The sequence below is a fragment of the Phoca vitulina genome, unplaced genomic scaffold, assembly GCF_004348235.1.
Source record: "Phoca vitulina isolate PV1807 unplaced genomic scaffold, GSC_HSeal_1.0 scaffold94, whole genome shotgun sequence".
In the NCBI taxonomy this organism is placed as follows: Eukaryota; Metazoa; Chordata; class Mammalia; order Carnivora; family Phocidae; genus Phoca; species Phoca vitulina.
In genome coordinates, this window is record NW_022589797.1 from 408,796 (window position 1) to 428,792 (window position 19,997).

Consider the following 19,997-nt stretch of genomic DNA (forward strand, 5'->3'; position numbering starts at 1 on the left):
CATGTTGGGAGAATCCTAGCTCGGACCTGAAGAGGGCTCCGGGACTGGCTAGTTAGAGGGCAGGAAGTTGTAGGGAGAGGTCAGTCTTAAGTCTAAGACAGTGCCCCACACCCCATCCCCCGTGGTGCCTTTTTCAGCCATGGGGCTGATGAGGGCTGATGCTTGGAGGGAAACTGGGGCCCCAGCCAGTGTCTGTGTGCTTATATGTGTGGAGGAAGAGGCTGAGAGGTAAGCAAGGACACCAAGTTCAGAGCTCTAAAGGCGTCCTGTAGTTGAGCAGTGGGATTTTGAAAAATCAACGAAGTGGCAGTCCCTCAGCTGAGCTTAGAAGCTGCCAGTTCATATGGAGAGACCCTTATCAAGTCCTTCTCTTCAGGACACTTGCCACATGATGGCTTCTCCCCTTTAAAAAAAATCAAGAAGTCAGTCATAACAGGCAGCCCCCCTCCCCCTTTCTGAAAGCCGGGGCGTGTGTAGGAGACGGGAAGGGTCATTCTGGGCACCGGTGAGGCGGACTGGGCTGCCTGACCCACAGAGATCTACCAGTTCACCCTTTAGCACAGCCTCTGTGAGATGAGCGCTCCTCTCACGGTGAGTTAATGCCGGATTAGATTCGGAGATTTCAAGGAAATTCCAAGTGGAACGAATCGTGTTTCCCTTCTGCACGCTGCAGAGCTGGGCCGGAGCAAGGCGCCAGGCTTTGGCGGCATCCAGCGGGGTGCCCAGCTCGGGTCCCCACGGTCGGCAGGTCAGGGAGTTGCTCCCGGACTAGGAGCTTACCCCAAGCCAGGTTCCCTTCAGACAGCCCAGGATCCTGCTTACCCAGCCGTGAGTCCCCTATTTAACAAAGGCAGCATAGACCCGGCTGGAGAGAAGGCAAGCTTCCCTGGCGAATATGTCGGTTTCTGCTCCGGAGGGCCGAGTGGCCTGGCAAGCAGGGAAATGCTGATCTAAGCCGCTGGGGCTGGTTGCGGGCAGGTCAGTTTCTCTTTGTGTCAATTTTCCGAATGCAAGGTAATCCACCAAAGCAGTGGGGAGATTTGCCCAGAGAAGCCGCTTGCACCGGTCCTACCCCAAACGATTCCTCACCATTTGGGGCCTGTGCCAAAACGGTTCCCAGTCCATGGTGACCCCAGCGCCCCTGGCAGCTGTCTCCTGGGCAGACTTGAGCCATGCTCCAGGGAGGATCTGTTCTCGCAGAGTGACAGAGAAAACAAACGAGTTGGGGTCAATACTCTGAGAGGTGGACAAGCCTTTAGCTCAGCCAAGGAGCGAATGGGGGACAAAATGGGGAGGGCTGACTCCTGTACGTCTCTCCTCGCCAGCTGGAATCTGCAGACCCTCACTCACTGCCTCCTGCGCAGAGCCCGGAGCCCCAGGGGTCGCCGGACCCTTGGGGAGATAACATCAGAACCAGTGGTCTCCCGGCAGTGCATAAGGGTGGAGAAGGTGGTTCCTTCCAGGTGCCAGTTAGCCAACGGAAAATGCCTGTGTCTCTGTCCCTCCTAGTCCCGGCCTTCATCTGCCCCCTCCTCAAGAAGTGCTCCCTCCTCCTCTTTTCAATCTTCCTGGCAGCCTGGTGGGGGCTGGGCCCCAGCCAGCCTAGCTTTCAGAGCTGGCTTCTCTGGAAGTGCCCTTGGTTCTGACGCCTAAAGCTTTTTGCTTGTACAATGTAGGCCCACCCTGGGCCCCAATTTGTTGGCAGTTGAGGGGGGTGGACAAGTAGACCCCGAGAGGTTGCTGGTGTAGTAGCGCTCAGACCAAGTCCTACTTCCTCATCTTCCTGCCTGGCCCTGGTCAGTTTCTTCCCCCTACTTCCCTGGCCCCCACCTCTTTTGGAGCAGGACAGCTTCTATGCGGAGGTGATATTGGGGGGAGGGGAAGGCACTGCTGGGAAATTGGCTTCTGTGTTCTCCTGCCCTTACTCCCTATTACAGATTCATCATTTTCATCAGCACAATGGCCTCCCACCACCTTTGCCTAGATGTTTCCTTCCCCTAGGTATGGTTTCCAGTTAAGCACTTTTATGGCCAGCCTCCTACCTGAGTGTCATCTAAACCCTTAGGTAAACCCATTGTACAGAGTATGATATTGAAGTCAGAGAGACAAAAAGACTGACAGGAAGTTCACATGGGCAAAGCTGGAGCTGGTTCTTGGGTCTTCCAGGATTCACAGAAGGGGAGAGGGCGGGACTCAAGATTCCAGAGAGAGGGCAGTGGCCTGTCTGAGTGAGTACACACATGTGCAAGGCATTTTCTCTGGTTTAACTCTATCTTTCCCCATGACACGACTGTCCATCTGTGTCATTGCCTGTCTGTTGGTTTGAGCCTGTTAAGGAGATTTCATCCCTGTTCTTTCCCTGTGTCCCTGTTTGCGTGTCTGTGTGTCCCTTCACTTATCATCTCTGGTGCCACTAGGAGGAATTTCCATAACATTGTGGGGTTTTAGAGTTGGGTCTTCCCACTGAGTCAGCAGAGACCCTCTCCCCACAACATTTTACCTAGCCATGGTCTTTGGGGTTTGGATAGGGCCCCTGGTGGGTAGTATGCCCTCATCAGGGCCTAAGGAGCTTCTGTTCAGGCCAGCCCTCAGAAACCAGAGCCACAAAGGCCTCAGGGGTATCTTTAACCCTTTTCCCCCAACCCTCCGCCAAACCCTGCTTAGCCTGCCCTGTGGAGGCGGGCCTGTGTTTCCCTTGTATCTGTGTGTCTGTTTCCTGGTCTTTGCCTTGATTTGTTTGTATCTGTCTCTGTGTCAGGCTCTCTGAAAATTCTACTTGGCCCTGAGAAGTGTAGCTGGGAACATGCACTCCTCAGGGGATGAACCCTCACCCAACTGGAGTCCATAGGAAGTAGAGGCTGGGACTTGGGTTCTCTGATGAGATGCAGGGCTGGAGCCGGGGTCCCAGAAAACAAAGATTCCTCTCCACAGATGTCCTCTGTCTTCCAGATGCCCCTTTACTGGGCTTCCTCCATTTTCTCTTCTGGTCTTCTTGCCTCCCACTGTACACCACTCTCACCTTTCTTTTCTTTGCCTGTACTAGCCGATCCATTCCTTTCTCTCCTCTTCAGCCTTTCTAACCTGAGGCTTCCCTTCCACGCTCTCTGTCCTTGCTGTCTGTTTCATTTAGTTTCCACGCTTTGCATCCTTTCCCTCGCTTTTCCTCTTTTCTTTGCCCATCCTGCCTCCCTCTCTCAGGCTTCAGGTTTTACTTCTTTCCAATCTCAGGGTAAGTGGGAGACATTGCCTTCTCAGACCAGGTAAATTACCTCCCCACCACCCTTGAAATGCTCTGTTGGATAGAACTGTGACTGAGGCAGAGAAGGCCCAGCTAAGTGAGTTTGGGAACCTTTCCAGGAAGTTGAGGGAGATAGGGGGCTCCCAGGTCATCCTGAGTCTGGTGTCAGGTGTGGTTATATGGATCAGACTCCGGAAGAACATAGGTAGCCTTGTCTTTGTAGTTAAAAGTAGAGGGTTTGGGGACCTGCTGTCACCTAGAGTGTCCAATCCTTGGGGTTTTTCCATGATGCAAACGGTCCCAAAAGCTCACAAATGTCCTGTAGGACTGCTCTTGGAATTTAAGTCCTCTGAAGGTTGCCACTGCGTTTTGGGCATGAAGTTTAAATTGCCAGGGGCATAGGGAACAAGGAATTGCAAATGGGTTACAAGGCCTGGACTAATAGGTTATCTCAAAAGTGTGCTGGATGCTTTTAGCTTCCTTTTTGTCCTCTCAGATGAGCTTGTACCAATTTTGAATTTACTTTCTTCAATCCAGCCTGTTCTCTAAAGATCTGTACAGTTCTTTTTTTATCAGGTGCTCCCAACCCCAGAACAAAGCCTTTCTAAGGCCCTTGACCAGGGGTGGCTGTCATCTTTCTGTTTTAGGTGAACTATGCGTTTTGTTTCTAATTGCGAAATCCTGTTTGGGATGGTTTTCCTATTTCTTATGTCTGGGGTGTTCTAGAATGATCAAAACGGATTAAAGCTCATTTTGAAAATCAGAGAGAAATTCAGCTAAGAATTAGAATTAAGTACTGTCGTTACCTATAAAATTGTGTTTTTCCTTGAAATCAGCCTGAGCTCAGAAATTTTGGGAAATACTCAGTTAGGACCCTCATGGAAAACTTCAGTGAATTGCTTTGGCAGTTTTAAGGAAATAGGTTATGTTATGGGTGTTTTTCCCCTTTTATTTCAGATGTTCATAAACCTAGATAGTAATTGAGTGCTGGGCGGGTAGCTGAGATGAGGTGGCTATTTTATGTTTTAGAATTGGAGTGTGTGTGTGTATGTGTGTGTGTGTGTGAGTAGGAGAGAGAGAGAGATGTCTGAGATGCCCTAGCTTCCCTGGTATAGTCTAATCCCAGGCAAGTCCCAGTTTAGATGGAGATTTCCCCATCATTGGCCTCTGAGCTGCCAGCAGTATTGGTAAATAAATGCTTGCACTTGGATTTTGGCTTTTGACTGTCCTCAGCGATGTCAGTTAGTGGCTGATTAACAGCTACAAGGTCAATGATGTTGCTATCCTGGCTCCCTCCGTGTTTACTGGTTTTGCTCTTCATTTACTTGGATCCCTGTTTCCCTCCAGATGGACTCTGATGTAAGAGAAGGGAGCTTATTGGGTGGAGAAGGTACTTTCCCAGGCTCCTTTTGCTTAAAATCCATCTCAGAGTGCTTGTAAAACCTGGGACTCGGAAGCCTTCTCCAGCTTCTTTATTTTCCCCCCAAACCAACTTGATGCTGCTTGTCAATTGCAAAATCACTTCAGAAATTCCAGGGAAACTCCTGTACAACAAATCCTGATGTGGTAGAGTGGGATGTGATCCTCTGACCCATTTCTTTTGTGTGCTCTGACGGTACAGTGGTCAAGTCTGCATGTCAGCCTCACCTTTTTTGTTTATTTTTCCCCTTTATTGAAGGATGAGCCCCATCTTTTTAAAGAAAAGGTTTTTTTTTTTATCAAGGCAGTGGTTGGATTTTGTTTCAGTACTCGGCAGACACTATTTAAACAAAAATTTTTAAGTCCTTAGCCCTTGAATCAGATTGCTGATTAAAAAAAAAAACAAAAAACAACCCATTTTTTTTCCCCCTGAGATCTAGGTTTATTGGAGTAGTCTTTTTCACTTTTACAGATATTTGTTAAAAGGAAAAGAGTTTTGTTTTTGAAAATCTCTTTACATTTGGTGTATTTTAAAACATATTTCTCCCCAGGATCTTCCTTAGACCTCAGCATCATGCATGTAATAAGTTATGTCTCTAGTGTAGATTGGGGTCTTTTACATATTCCGTTGTTAACAAAAAATTACAAGGCAGATGCTAGCAACTAAAGGAAACATAGTATGGGGATGCTTTTTATCAATAGCCCGGTTGACTGGCTGAAGATGGACAAAGGCAAAGGTTAATTTTTAAAAGCAAGATGCTCGTGAAGCCTGCATGATCAGACTCCAGGCTCAAGATATCCAGCCTGCGGCCATTTCTGATCAGAGGGGCTCTGGGTGCTTGTAACAGCGCTTCTGGTACTATGTGACTGGTTCTAACCACCCTTTCCCTCGCCTTTTGTTTCTGATCTGTTTCAGGACATGGAGGAGTGAATCAGCTTGGGGGGGTTTTTGTGAATGGACGGCCACTCCCGGATGTAGTCCGCCAAAGGATAGTGGAACTTGCTCATCAAGGTGTCAGGCCGTGCGACATCTCAAGGCAGCTTCGAGTCAGCCATGGTTGTGTCAGCAAAATTCTTGGCAGGTAAAGGCAGGAGCTACAGCCTTCCCTTGATTTTTCAAATAACGACCTCAAACATGACCCAGCAGCTGTCCAATGTGCCTGCGTCATATTGAAAATCATGGTAGCACTTCGCTAACATGCATAGTACTTTGGAATTTGCGAATCCCTCTTAAGGCCATTCAATTCAAAGTAGCCCTGGGAAACCCCCCCGTTTCAAATGACATGTGGAATGGGGTGACTCAATCAGGAGGAATGATATGTTTTCTGAAAGCCTGGTGAATTATTCCAAAGGACCCACGAGTAAGAGGTTCTTGGGAATTTCCCTTACACATCTTGGGTGAGCCCGAGACCTGAGCAGGGCTGGGTGAAAAATCCACAAGTTATAAAATCACATTATCAAGTTCAATGTTTTATTTTAACGTTTTCAAAAAGCACATTCTTTTTTTAAAGGTCAGCTGTCATTTTCAGTTTTGGGGTATCATCAACCGTCTTATGTTGGGCTGTAGTATTTTCCTCCTTATATGTTTCGTTTCCTTCATAGTGACAGGCATCCTAAGTGTATATTAGAGAGGAAAAAAAAAACAAAAAACAAACACACACTAACTCTCAAATCTGACATTTGAAAGTTGCCACTTGACCCGTCGATTTGCTGCCAGCAAAATACTAACGATGCCAATTCTCCCAGAGGGCTAGATAGCCCAGCCTTCGAGTACTCCTGTTTATTTTCTCAGGAGAACCTCAGTATGATCCAGGGAAGCATGTTTTAAGATGAGGAAACAAATCTACAGAGGTCAAGTGACTGACCCAGGTCCATCCAGCCAGTCAGTCCTCTCGGACTGGGAGGAGGCCTCAAGGACTCTTAGACCATCGGCATCTCACCATATCCCAAAGCCAAAACCACGGGTTTTTTTCTGGGCATGTGAAGTTGTTAGAGGTCTGCCCTAGCAGCCAGAGTATTCTCAGGTCTAGCTGTTCAGTGGTCTCTCAGGATTTTTCTCCCCAGGTCAGAAAACAACCTTGGTCCTGTAGCTTGCATTATGATTTGAGAACAGTTGCCTGAATAGAAAAAAAAATACTTGAAGTATGTCAGTGACATTGTGATTTTCTGCATGTTGTTTCCCTTTCATCTGCTGGAATTTAAGAAATTCTCTTAGATGGAGGGAATAGCAGTTTCTAACCTTGGGGAGCCGTACTGGAGGCCAAGGGAAGAAGTTTCAAGGCCAGGGGTCTAGCATCCCCTTTGGGGACCTTGATCCTTGTGTTTATTCCTTATCCCCTGCCCACCCCAGGTCACCTCGCAGCCGGGGAGGCTCTGGGCTCCACTCCTGTTTAGCACTTGGCAGCAAATGAGCCCCAGCCAGAGTTCAAGGAGGAAGGCTGGACATCAGCATGGTGTTCTCGTTAGATGGTGGTTTTAGGCAGGAGGATGAGAGTGAGGATAAAAGAAGAAAAATAGAGGAGAGGGAGATGAAGAGAAAAGAGAATGATTGATTTTAAAACAGAGAATAGACTAGAATAGAGCAGTGAAGACCAGACAGAAGGAGAGAGAGAGAGAGGAAAGAAATATTTTAGACTATCTCAGTGTCAGACTTTGAGAGCCAAGTGGATCTTAGCTATCTTCTTGGGAAGCCTCTTCATTGCACTGAGGGAGAGAGAGAGAAAAAAGAAGGCCTTTCCTTTGTTTTTGCTGAGACATTGTTGTTGAGCCGACATCTTGCTTGCTGTTTGAAATCTTCTCAGGGCAAGATGCCGAGCCTTTCTCAGAGGGGACGTCCAGATGCCGAGTCCTCATGTTCTGGTGCCCGGGAGCCCTCCAGATCTCCCCTGGAGACTGAAGGGGACAAGGACCCTCCCAGGCCCAGCCGGCAGCCTCCCGAGGCCCAGAATAGATTTGTCACTAGGTAGAGTGGCACTCGGAAGTTATGAGCCGCTCCGGTGCCTGGCCGTTTAAGTTGTCAACAATAAATTGGAATTTCATAGCTCATTATTTTCATAACTAAGAACCACAGTGGACAAAATGTCACTCTAATTAGAACTGCCTTTTAAGAAACAAGTTCAGCCCTAAAACAGTGTGACTGGGAATTTCTGAACTGGGGTTGTTCCATCCACTGACTTTTTTTTTTTTTTTGGTCACCGAAGAATTTGATGGGCGCATTTGGAGTGACAGATTATAGAGAGTGTGTTGTGTGTGGTGGCCGTGGTTTTCAGAGGCTGCATGACAAGGCAGGCAGAGTCCCTGGGGCAGGCAGAGACCCCCATCATCTTGGGAAGGTGGCGGTTTGCCAGGAGTGTGGGCATTCAGTCCACAGAGCTCGAGGCTCAGGAGCCTGGTGGCATGTGAGGCCCATTTAAATCCACCCAGAAAGCCTGGTTGTTGTCTTCTTTCACTGGAGCCTGGCTGGGGGGGTTCAGACCGTTTGGAACTGGGTGGTATGTTACACAGTAATAAACACTCAGAGGATTTTAATCCGCAACACGTGCTCTTTATGTTTTGCAAAGCTTTTTCTTACCCATTCTGCATTTCTGCCTGCGTCCTGTGAGGCAGGCTGGGCAGACATCCTCCCCTTATTATACAGATGGGGCAACAGAGGCCCAGAGAGGCTAAGAGGTTTGGCCAAGGTCACACAGCTTGTTAGTGTCAGAGGCACGGACTACCACGCCCACTTCTTTACTCCCAAACTAGCGTGCCGTGTGTTGGCGGCGGCCGTCTGTCTGTTGTGTGTAAGCCAAGAGGCTGAGTGGTGGTTGTGCTGAGAGGGAAGAGCAATTCTTCAGTCCGATTCCTCACTTTGCACGGTTGCCAACTGGGGTTTCCCCTGGGGTGTCAGGGTTGCCTTCTAAGGGCCTGGCTGATGGGTCAGTCAAAAGGCAGACAGAGGTCTCGTGTCAAGGCTGTGACCTGCTGTGGTTGGCCCTGCTCGGAGAGCCCTGGGTGCTGCCACCCCCAGCCAGACCAGCGGGACAGGGGCTGGGGGGAGGGGCAGCTCCCTCCCGCTGCTCTCGCTGCTGCTGCGGGAATATTGCCGGCTCATTCCACTAGTATGTTTTGAGTACTCAGCCCAGGTTTGTCTCTGTGTCTGTAACCTCTGCCCCAAGACAGTGCCTATAACTGGCACTCTGTGACTAGTGAGTGAGTGCAAAGATGCATGTGAACTGCCTGGTAAACGGGAAAGCTTTCTACAGTTGCAAGGGATCATCAACATCATCGTTGTTTTCATTTTCACAGTCGAAGCAGAAGTTTGCTCTAGTGGGAAGAAGACTGGGTTCAGAGTCAGATCTGAGAGCTGGGACTGGCTCTGACTTCCAGAAGGAAGTTGGGCAAGTCACTTACTCTTCTAATCATCAGTTTCCCCTTCCATAAATAAAACCCACTGCCCTCTTAGGATTGATGTGAGGATCCAGATAATTTGAGGAAGAGCTCTGTATAAACTTTAGAGCACTGTGCCTAAATAAGGAGTTACTGTGTTGTTGATAGTAAGAAATGACTTTTTATTGTAAAATTGGAAGGATAATTGGAAGCTGCAGAGATTGCTGTGTGCCTTGATTTGGGTGCCTTTCTAACCTTCTGGCAAAATAACATTTTCTTGGATAGTTCTTAAAGCCTCTTTGCGATTAATTACAATTTTTCGGTCATTACAGAAAGAGGGAGGATAGGTTGAGTTTTTCCTTATGGTTCATATTTGTACATGACTCACTTTTCTCAATGAAAAACAGAATTTCCACTTCTTCATCACTGCTCCCAAATTATTTCATCTGTTTCTAGAATATCCACTAACTTGGCCCTAACTAGATTTACCCAGACTGAGAATTTCAACATCTCTTTAAATGTAACTAGTCATTGTTCTTGGGTAACACTTCCCATCCATCCATAGGAGAATCACCTCTTTCCCTTACCTGTTATAAACTCTTGGTTTATAGGTTGAAAAATTACCAGTGATGGGGGCGCCTGGCTGGCTCAGTCGGTGGAGTGTCCGACTCTTGATCTCAGGGTCTTGAGTCCTGGTCCCACGTTGGGTGCAGAGTTTACTTAAAAAAAAAAATTAACAGTCATTTCTAAAATGTCTTCTTGGCTAAAGAAATTCTCAACAGCAAGATAATCTCCTTTGCAAGAGAAGTCAAGAATTTCTCTGTAAATGTTGAGAGACATCCAGTAAAGGCTCAGATTCAGAAAAGGAATCAAGTAATATTTTTTCCCCTGGAATGATCTTTCACGGCACTCTTCTCCCCGGTCTCGGTTTTACTGTAAAACCCTGACATCCTATTTGTGTTAACGAGGAAGAGCTGATAGCATGGAAATGTCCTTAGAAACAGCGATTTACCTCAGGGGAGTTCCCTGGAAGAGCTGCAGTGACTTGTGGTTGGCTTTTTTTTGATTGCTTGGGTTTTGACTTATATATATATTTCCAGTTAATTCTGGAATCCAACACTCCTTTTAGTTTTATACTAGGGTTATCATTTTAATCTTATGGCAAAAAAAAGGTTGCATTTTAGGGGACAGTTTCACAGAATGTAGATGGAATCTGCTAAGGGATGGGAGTGCTGGTAAATTAAAGGCACAAGCCAACTTTCTGGGGGAAATTTTAGCTCAGGAGGCCGGGCCTCCATCCTGGTTTGGCCAGTGGGTCTTGTGTGATCCTGGACAAGCCATTTAACCTCTATGGATCTCTGTTTTATACCTACCAATAGGGACCTATTCATTCATTTTTCTTTTCATTTGTTCAAAATATTTATGTGCTTTAGAACTGTTGTGGGGATCAAATGGGAAAGCTGACTTGAAAGTTTTCTGTAAACTGTAAAATGGTAGATGAATGTGATAGAGTGAATTAACTAATTAATGCATAGCATCCGGACCAGCACTGTCCGATAGAAATAGAATGTGAGCTGAGTTTGAAATTTAAAATTTCCTGGTAGTGTATTTAAAAAGGGGGAAATAAACAGGTAAAATGAATTTTATGTATCTTATTTAGCCCAGTAGATGAAAAGTGTGATCACTTCGGCATATAACCAATATAAAAATTATTAATGAGAGATTTTACGTTCTTTTTTTCTACTAAGTTTTGACAATCTGGTGTGTATTTTATGCTTATAGTGCACCTCAATTCAAATGAGCCATATTTCAAATGTTCAAAAGCCCCGTATGGCTAGTGGCTGCTAAACTGGACGGCACAGATCCAGATGGTTTCTGGACAGAGTAGCTATTTTGTTGCAAACATCCATTTTGCTGGTCCATTTTGCTGGTTCCTCATGGCTAAGCTCCTTTCTCCTTGGGTCCTAGGTATTATGAGACGGGGAGCATCAAGCCTGGGGTAATTGGAGGATCCAAACCAAAGGTCGCCACGCCCAAAGTGGTGGAAAAAATCGCTGAGTATAAACGCCAAAATCCCACCATGTTTGCCTGGGAGATCAGGGACCGGCTGCTGGCGGAACGGGTGTGTGACAATGACACGGTGCCCAGCGTCAGTTCCATCAACAGGTGAGGGGCTGGTGCCTGTGGGGGGGGCTAGGGATCTGGGTGGAATGGGGTATCCTGGAAGCTCTGCGGGTGCTTTTCCTAAGGATCTGGTCTCTCCATTCATTAAGGCCCCTGAGGGGTTATCAGACAGGAGGGGGGCTAACAGGGCCTCAATAGATCTCTCTATCGCCTTTCTCGTCTTTCCAAAGTGGGCAGGAGTTCTAGGCCCAGGGAGGGAAGGCCATGTCAGTACCCAGGCTGCTTGAGATTTTTCTGAGCCCAGAGTGATTTTTATCACTCACTTTCCCACCCGCCTCTGTGTGTGGAGAACTTAGCAGGGGATTGTCTTGATCGGGCCCCACAAATGTCACTTCCTTGTAAGCCCATGCTCAAAGTCTTAGCACTGGCCTATATCAGAGCTTCCCAGGAAGAAAATCCCCGCCTTCAGTTTGGGCAGAGGTTGAGCCACTGAGTGTGGAAAACAGAGCCTGGACTTGAAGTTGGAGGATTTAGTTCCTTGTCCCAGCTCTGCCACAACCTCCAAGTGTGACCTTGACAAAGCTCTTCCTGTCTCTGAGAGCCCCAGACTTTGGAGGTTCTGATGTGGGTCTGTGATCTCCAAGAGTGACATCCAGGACACTAAGATGCTGTGGAGTTAGGGGGCTGCCCTCTACCCAGTTGCCCTCAATCTCACCCATGGAGAGAAAAAACCAGAGAAATACCGTGAATACCAGGCATGGGATCGTCCTGGGAGCTGCAGAGGCACTTTCTACTCTGCAGTCTGATCCAGGAAGTATCTAACGGAGCTCTCAGAGCTTTAAAAATTCCTGAAAGAAAGTTTTCTATTGTAGATGGTGCAGTCTCAACTCCATCTAAACCCACAGAGGTCAAGGATGAAGTTGTAAGATAAATAGAAATGATTGTTGTCTAAACTCCACAAAGAGAAGAGAAGCCAGCAGACCGAAAACTTGACCAGTTCCCATTTCTCCAAGGTCACAGGCGACCCTTGTCAGTGCAGAGCCTACTTGGGCATAGGAGACCCCTCGCCTCCGGCAGAAAGAGGTGGTTAGACCAGAATGTCTCAGAGCTCCCTTCTGGGCCTGCTAGTTGTTCCTTCTGTGGTGACTCCAATGCGCAGAGTCACTGTGTCAGGGTCTGTGTTGATGTTTGAGTCCTGCTATTTCATCACCGTTAGCCTGTTTTCTTTCTCTCAGCAAATCTTTACCTTGGCCCCGACATCATGCAAGGTGCTGAGAAGAGAGAGGGAATTGGGCACACTGTCTCTTAGTCTCTGTTCTAGAGGGCCTCCTTGTCTAGGACAGGATTCTGGTGCGGATTAGAAGTCTGGTCAGCCCAAATTAGCTGAGGAGGTAGCAACTATTGTGGCGGGTTTGGGGGGCGGAGAATACTCCTGTTCTTTTTCTGGATTATGAGGGGCTCCAATGTGCTTTGTGAGTCCCCTGCTTCTGGCTCATTGCAGGATTTCCATCACGCAAAGCAACGTGACTTTTTCCCTATGAGCAATGCGGCAGCAGAAGCCTGCTCTGCAAAGAAACTTCTGCCAAACCCATGGTCAGGCTTTGGGGGCCCACGGATTTCCCAGTGTAGGGTGTACATGTAATTGGTGGTTTGAAAGATAACTTTAGGTTGCCCGTGGGGGTCCCAAACTCTAATGCCTGTTGTGGCCGGGCAGTGAAGCGGGCCAGGTGTGAGGTGATAGGGAAAGGTTGGGTCTGCGGCAAACAGACAGCACAGCAGTATTGAAGGGGCAGGGGCTTCTCAGCACCAACTGAATGCTGCCAGGAAAGCAGGCCCAGGACTTGCCAGAATCTTTCCACTCTTAAAGGGAATCTGGAAACTAGGATTAGTGTGTGCATGTATCTATGTGTTTGTGTATATAAAACCTCCATGTTTTTAAATGAGGGTGACTAATTTCAGTGAAAAAAAATGCCTTACAGGACAAGCATAACTCATTTGCAGGGCTCCAGCCCTTCTGTAATACAAGGATGAAAATTATTTTATGATGAATTTATTTTAATGGACTTTAGAAAAATATAACTAGAACACCAAGCCAGTCAGTATGAACTTTATGGACTATCCCTCCCCTTTACAATAAAGAACTAGTGTTGCCTCATAAAAGAAGTCTATTTAAGTCAAAAAGTAAGTTACTTGAAAGGAACAGATGAAATAAATAGAGCACATAGCTTGGCAGAGGGGGTGAAGGCTGTAAGGGGTACTTGAATGAGTGTCTAGGGAAACCGTGGAGCAGCCGATGCTTTGTGCTTGGAGCTTTTCTGTGCAGCTCTGCCTGCTGCTTGCTCGTGGCTGGGGCCGTGGCCAGCCTCAGGGCCTCCTGCGTGTCCCCAGCGGGGGCTGTACCTCTGAGGTGTGTTCACACCTGTGGTCTCCTACAGCCCTTGAGGCTTAACTCTGTTCTGTGGCAGGTAAAGAAACTGAGGCCCAGAAGGGGAGAGCAGAGGAATGATGATTTTGAGGTGGAGCTGGGAGTCGAGCCTAGGTTCCCTGATGGTAAGAGGAGGGCCTGTCTCTTTGCACTGCCCTGGAGGACTCTGCCAGTGACAGGACTGAGGATCTGACGGAAGAGAGGCAGGGGGGAGTAAAACAGTCATTCCTACTCCATCTCTGTGCACTTGGCAGCCTTTGTGCTTTGCAGCCTGTCTGTAGCTCCCTCGGGGACCCGTAGCCCTCTCCTGCGCACCCCTCTGGGGGCTCTTCTCTGGGAGCACACTCTGGCTCCTTACTCCATTCCTCACCCAGAGCTCTTTGTGGTCTTTAGCCAACCAACCCAGCAATGCAGATAGACGAGGTGCGGGACACTGTCTGTTGCTGCCTGCCCGTCCCCCACTGCCCGAGAAAGCCTGAGCCATCCCAGCACGCAGTTCTATTTTCCATACGAAGGCAAAGCTGCTGCACTGCGTTCAAATGAATGCAGTTTCGAAAGAACTGTCTTGCAAATATCCATAGATTCCTCTCCCAGCCCCTGCCTCCCTTGGGGGCAACTTCTCACGATTCCCTTATTTCAAACAGCTAAGGAGGGAGTGGTGACTGGATTGGTAGCTATTCCAGGGGCCACAGTGTCATCTCCAGTGTCCACCCCCACAAGTGTATGCCTTCCTGCTGTCTTCTCGGAGACCAGCCCGGGAATCCCTGACCCACATGGAGTTAAGTGCCATCGCACCTGTTGTGCTGAGCGTGTGGGAGATTTCCTGGGACACAAGCCAAGTGTCTTGTTATTCTGTGGCTTCCGAAGGACAAGGAAGCGCTGGGATGCTGCCGAAGCTGCACCAAGGATTTTTAGAATCCATCCTGAGTGTCCGTTGGAGGGGACTGTCCGAGAGCTGACAGAGACAGGTGGAATGGAGCCTGCCTTCTGTTCGAGACCTGTGGCTCTAAATCAGGGGCCAAGTGGTGGGCACCGTGGGTGGCATTCCCAGTTAGAAGGACAGTTCTCTTTAGCACCGATTGGTTGTTATCATGTGAGAACGTGGGGTCAGCACGGCTAGGTGTTTGGATTTTTCAAGGGAAGCTACAAATCCATGTATTTATGTAAAAGCTCCCACCTTGCAAATATTGGCAACTAATTCAAATGAAAACAAGTAACCGTGCAAGCCAAATAAAGCTTGTTCAGGGATGGACGTGGCCTGGGGGACGATAGTTGTAAACTCTACTCTTCCTCTGAACTTGGGCAGCAAGACTTCTGAGATTGTTTACCCATTCCCTCTTTCTTCTCCACCTCAGTTGCCGGCCTGGGTGTCCCCTGTGGGTCCTCTCCCAGTATGGTCCAGTTGAACCCTTGGTTGTGGATTCTTTCTTTCTTTCTTTTTTTAAAAGATTTTATTTATCTATTTGACAGACAGAGAGAGATCACAAGTAGGCAGATAGGCAGGCAGAGGGAGAGGGAGAAGCAGGCTCCCTGCTGAGCACGGAGCCCGATGTGGGGCTTGATCTCAGGACCCTGGGATCATGACCTGAGCTGAAGGCAGACGCCCAACCAACTGAGCCACCCAGGTGCTCCTGGTTGTGGATTCTTAGCACAGCTGATGGCCCGAGATTCTTAGTGCCCAGTGGCAGTTTGATCAGTTCTGTAGGTATGGGGATCTCTTCAGCCTTGTCTTCCTATTTCTTTTTTAAAGGCACCATGATTTTCTCTTTCAGTGTAATTGTGTATGGAGGGCGGTGGGGGGAATGTGTCTGAGAAGACCTAGCCTTTCAAAGAAGTGAGGGTGATGTTGAAATCGGATCCTTACACATGCCTGTAATACCTGAAGTCCCTGGGACGTTAGTCCTTCAGTTTCTAAATGGATTTGGAATCCAATATTTCCTGTAGGAAATATTTAGCAGGGGGATCACTTCCTTTGAATGTGGTCCAAAGGAAAGTGCTTAGGCATGGAACCTGGAAGTCTGGGCTGACCTGCTGTGTGACCCTGGCAAGTCACTGGAGCACTCTGGGCTTTGGTTTCCCCATTTGGAGGAACTGGTTGATTGCTGAACTTTCTTCCCTGTTGGACGATCTAGGATATTCACATGGCACCCAGGGTCATGCTCATGCTCAGCAACATAGAGGTTAGACATTTTAGTGTTAAGTGCCAGTTAGCCAGGCTGTCTCTGGTTTAGAAAAGGTCTGGAGTGTGACTCTTATTGTGACAAGTCTTGATGATTGCTTGTTAATTTAAAATTTTTAAAGAACTGCTATGATTCAATTAGTCTTGTTCTTCCCACTACCATTTCTTCTCAGCGGAAGATAATGCTCTTTGTTCTTTTTTTGGCAGCTGCTGCAAGCAGATGGGCAAAATCTCTATCCCTGGGGACAGCTTTGGCGGGTTCCCTATATTTTGGTCTCGCCTATAAAGGACAACCGCACTACAGCCTTAAAATAGGGTGTGGGGATGGCTGCTTTCCCCTCCCCAACTCCCAGGGGGGATCCCATGTGTTTTTAAGGCATTCGTGGAAAATACTAACCTTTTAAGGTTGAAGCTGGTCTTTAGTCGTTATGAAGATACTACTGAAAATAACAGCTAACATTTATAGAGAATTTACTATGCAGTAGCCACTATTCTAAATTATTAATTAGTTTAATTCTCATAATAACCCTAGGAGGTAGGAATGATTCTTAGCCCCACTTTGTAGATGAAGAAACTGAGGCACAGAGAGGTTAAGTAATTTACTCAAGGCCATGCAGCTGGCAAGTTGGAAAACTGGGATTCAACCTCTGATTCTGGAGCCTGTGTATTTATTTATTTATATAATTTAAAAAAAAAGATTTTATTTATCCTTTGAGGGGGAGGGACAGAAGCAGAGGGAGAAGCAGGCTCCCCGCTGAGCAGGGTGCCTGATGCGGGGCTCGATCCCAGGACCTTGGGATCATGACCTGAGCCCAAGACAGACGCTTAAACGACTGAGCCACCCAGGCGCCCCGTGGAGCCTGTGTATTTAATCAATATGCTGCAGCTGCCTCTTGATGATTTATAACAATTGATAATGTCTTACCAAACGATTTATAAATATTTTAAAAGGAAAATATAATTTTCTTTGTTTGCTTAAATTTAATGGCCAGACAATACTTTGAAAAGTTAGGACTTTATGCTGAAAGTAATGGGAAATAGTTCTGATATATTTTACCATATTTTTGTATATACATAAACCGTAACATAGATAAACTATATTTACATCTGGTATATCCATATATTCGCATCAAGCCATATCTCTGTAGACAAACACACATATATCCACAGAGAAGGTGACATACACAAAAATACAAAAATTAGATCAGATTCTAGCTTAATTCCAGGTGGTTCCAAAAGACTACCTCATTCCCAGGTCCTTGTGAATATGCTCCACGTTTGCTGAGTTAAAATAAGCACTTCGAATATTGGAGAAAACAAACACCGAATGCATTTGATGCAACACTTACACCGACTCATAGAAAAGGGCAAAGGACCCTGGAGGCTCAAGGGGCCTGGACTCCAGAGGACCCCGTGGCTGGGCTGTGGTATGAAGGGAAATGTCCGTTCCAGGCTCTCAGCCGAGCATGCTGAGCAGCCTGGGTGCCCACCACTGAGCTGTGAGATCGTGGAGAGCAGAGGCCATAACCCAGTGAGGGCATCCTCACTGCTCTCTATTTGTACAGGCTGGAGACCCCGTGCAGCTTGCAACTTGGACTTCCCGAAATAATGGTCTGGAATGTGAAAAAGCCTCTCCTATGGCATTGAGTGAAGAGAGCGGGATACAAACTGTGTACATGGTTTAATCTTGATTTTGCTAACAGAAAATGGATATTTCCTAATATGCATAGGAATGTTAGCATAAAGGAAATACACTGAAATGTGATTTTTAGATGTCTTCTTTATATTTATTGTCCTAAAAGTCTGCAATGAGCACAAATTGCTTTTATAATTAAGAAGAATTCTAGTAAGTGTTCTTTTAAAAGGTAATAGTTGGAGGGTGGAGTAGAACTTTTCCAAAGAAGCTGAACATTGTATTACCACCCACCCTTCTCCCAAATGCCAGGGAAGGAACTTTCTTGTGGACCCCACAGGGGCTTCTGGCCTGGCCAGGTTGGTTACTCTATGACACGCAGGGCTTGGGGTCTCATGGACACCCATATGAGTGTGTTGTTCCAGAAAGAATTTTACAGCCTAAGCTTCCCAGAGCCCAGTGTTCTGCAGAGGAACATCGGAGCCAGCAGGTGCAGAGGGAAGACAGTACCACTGTTACCCCTTTTATACAGTGGGATTTTCTGGAAGATTTTTTCCCCCCAAAAGAGGATTTAATCACTTAAAGCAAGTAGTGTGGTCTGTTCCAACTCCCTTGTTGTATTGAGGCCCACAACGGAATGGACTTGCCCAGGGTCACAATCAAGTTCATCATATTAGAACTAGAGCAAGGTCTCTGGAAAGACAAGCCAGGACACCCCTGGCTTCTGGCCCTGTTGGAGCGTAACCATGAGATTTTGTACAAGGCAGCTTTGGAGCGTTCCTCGTAGCAAAGCCAAGCCAGCACTTTAAACCCTTTTTAGGTTGAGAGCAACACACATCCGCTTCTTTGATAATTTTTAACAGGTGGGGATGTGACTCCTCATGTGGCTCTCTAAGGCAGAGAAACCAGAGCATGTGGGCCCCCAGGGAACAGAGAGGTCACCTGGTTCAGTCATTCTGCTGAGAAGGGGCAGAGGTCTGGGGAAGGGAAGAAACTCTCTAACGTCGCTCAGGGAGTTCTTTATGGTGCTGGAGCTGCTCCAGAGAAAAAGATGCCCATTCATAACACTAACATATCATCCTTTTTCTACGGAAGAGGCACTCGAATCCCAGACAGGGGTGCAAGTTATCCAAAGACACCCAGGGAGGTAGGGGCTGAGTTGGGACTAGTCCATAGCTCTTCTAACCCCCTAACTCCCAGTCTAGGGTATAACCTCCCTCCTCCTCTGCCCCAGCTTGATAAGGCTTTTCTGGTTGTCCGTGCATAGCTAGTTGAGATATCTTCTCGATGATGGTAAATAGCCATTATTTTCTTTCCCAACTGTCCACAGGATTATCCGGACGAAAGTACAGCAACCACCCAACCAGCCGGTCCCAGCTTCCAGTCACAGCATAGGTAAGAAGAACTTTTAAAAAAAATTTAAAAATCTAATGGGTTCCAAATAGTCTAAAGAACTTTTAATCATTCTTATGGACAGATAATTCTGCATAAAACACTTCGGCACACGTACTAATGCGCCTTCTTTGTCATTCTCCAAGGGCTGAACCTGGTAAATGAATTTTATAAATACTGCTAAAAGGTTTTGAATTTTACTGATTATTATGATAAATAGCTTTCACCATGAGACAGAAAATTGAAATCTAAGCCAAAAAAAAAAAAAAAATCCACTAATGGGGGTCTATAGAATGTCAGATAATTAAAGTAATAAATCAAGAAAGGGATACTTATTCATAACATTTTCTGCATCATTAGTCAGTAAGTAGTTTTGAATGTGTTTTTTTCTTCTATTAACCAGCCCTTCCACAATTCTTTGTGCACTTGCAGTCTTGAGTGAAGATGTGGCAAAACTTCCCAAACTTTCTCTCTTTCTCTCTCTCTCCCCCTCTCTCGCTTTGATCTCATGTACTCCATGAATTGTTGAGGGCTGCAGTGGGGTTTTTGACACTCACGGGGAATAGTCTGAGCAAGGGCCACTTGTAAGCGTGGGGGTCCTATTTCTTACTATTGAAGAATCCGGAAGTTTCCGTGCCTTTCCTTCCCCGCAAAGACTGTGAGATGTCAGTGACATGTGTCTATTTAAGACACGTTATTTCGCCACTTGGGATAAAGGAAACACCTCTGGGGGGAAGGTTATTCTATAAGAAAGTGGTGGCCATTCAGGAAGCCTCTGACAATCCCTGTCACTGTCATTTAATAATGCCTCAGACTGTCTAATGTTTCCACATCTTTGTCACTCCCTCTTTAACTGCAAACTTGAATTCCCCGTGGTGATGGGGGATGGGCAGACGCCAGGCTTATACTTCCAGCTTTGCCATTAACTCATCCGGTGAACTGTGTAAGTCCCTTTGCTTCTCTGAGCCTTAGTTTCCCCATTTGTGGACTGAGGTGCACAAACTAGGTGCTCCCTGAGGTTTCTGGTCCTCCATGTTTGCCTCTTTGGATAAGGGTAAGAGAGAATTCCTCCCTACCATAAAATAATTCTTTTTTTAAAAAATATTTTATTTATTTGAGAGAGAGAGAGAGCACAAGCAGGGGGAGGAGCAGAGGGAGAAGCAGACTCCCCGCTGAGCAGGAAGCTACGTGGGGCTCGATCCCAGAACCCTGGGATCAT

The 19,997-nt window shown here is 47.0% G+C and overlaps 1 protein-coding gene across 1 annotated transcript in view; it reads left to right on the forward strand.

Annotated features, from left to right (window-relative positions):
* Nucleotides 1–19,997, forward strand: part of PAX5 (paired box 5) — a 181,813-nt gene that overhangs the window by 7,928 nt on the left and 153,888 nt on the right. Inside the window, exons 2-4 of the mRNA XM_032396898.1 lie at nucleotides 5,574–5,739; nucleotides 10,994–11,191; nucleotides 18,717–18,781. Of these exons, the coding sequence (XP_032252789.1) occupies nucleotides 5,574–5,739; nucleotides 10,994–11,191; nucleotides 18,717–18,781 (429 nt within the window). The remainder of the gene's footprint in view (nucleotides 1–5,573; nucleotides 5,740–10,993; nucleotides 11,192–18,716; nucleotides 18,782–19,997) is intronic.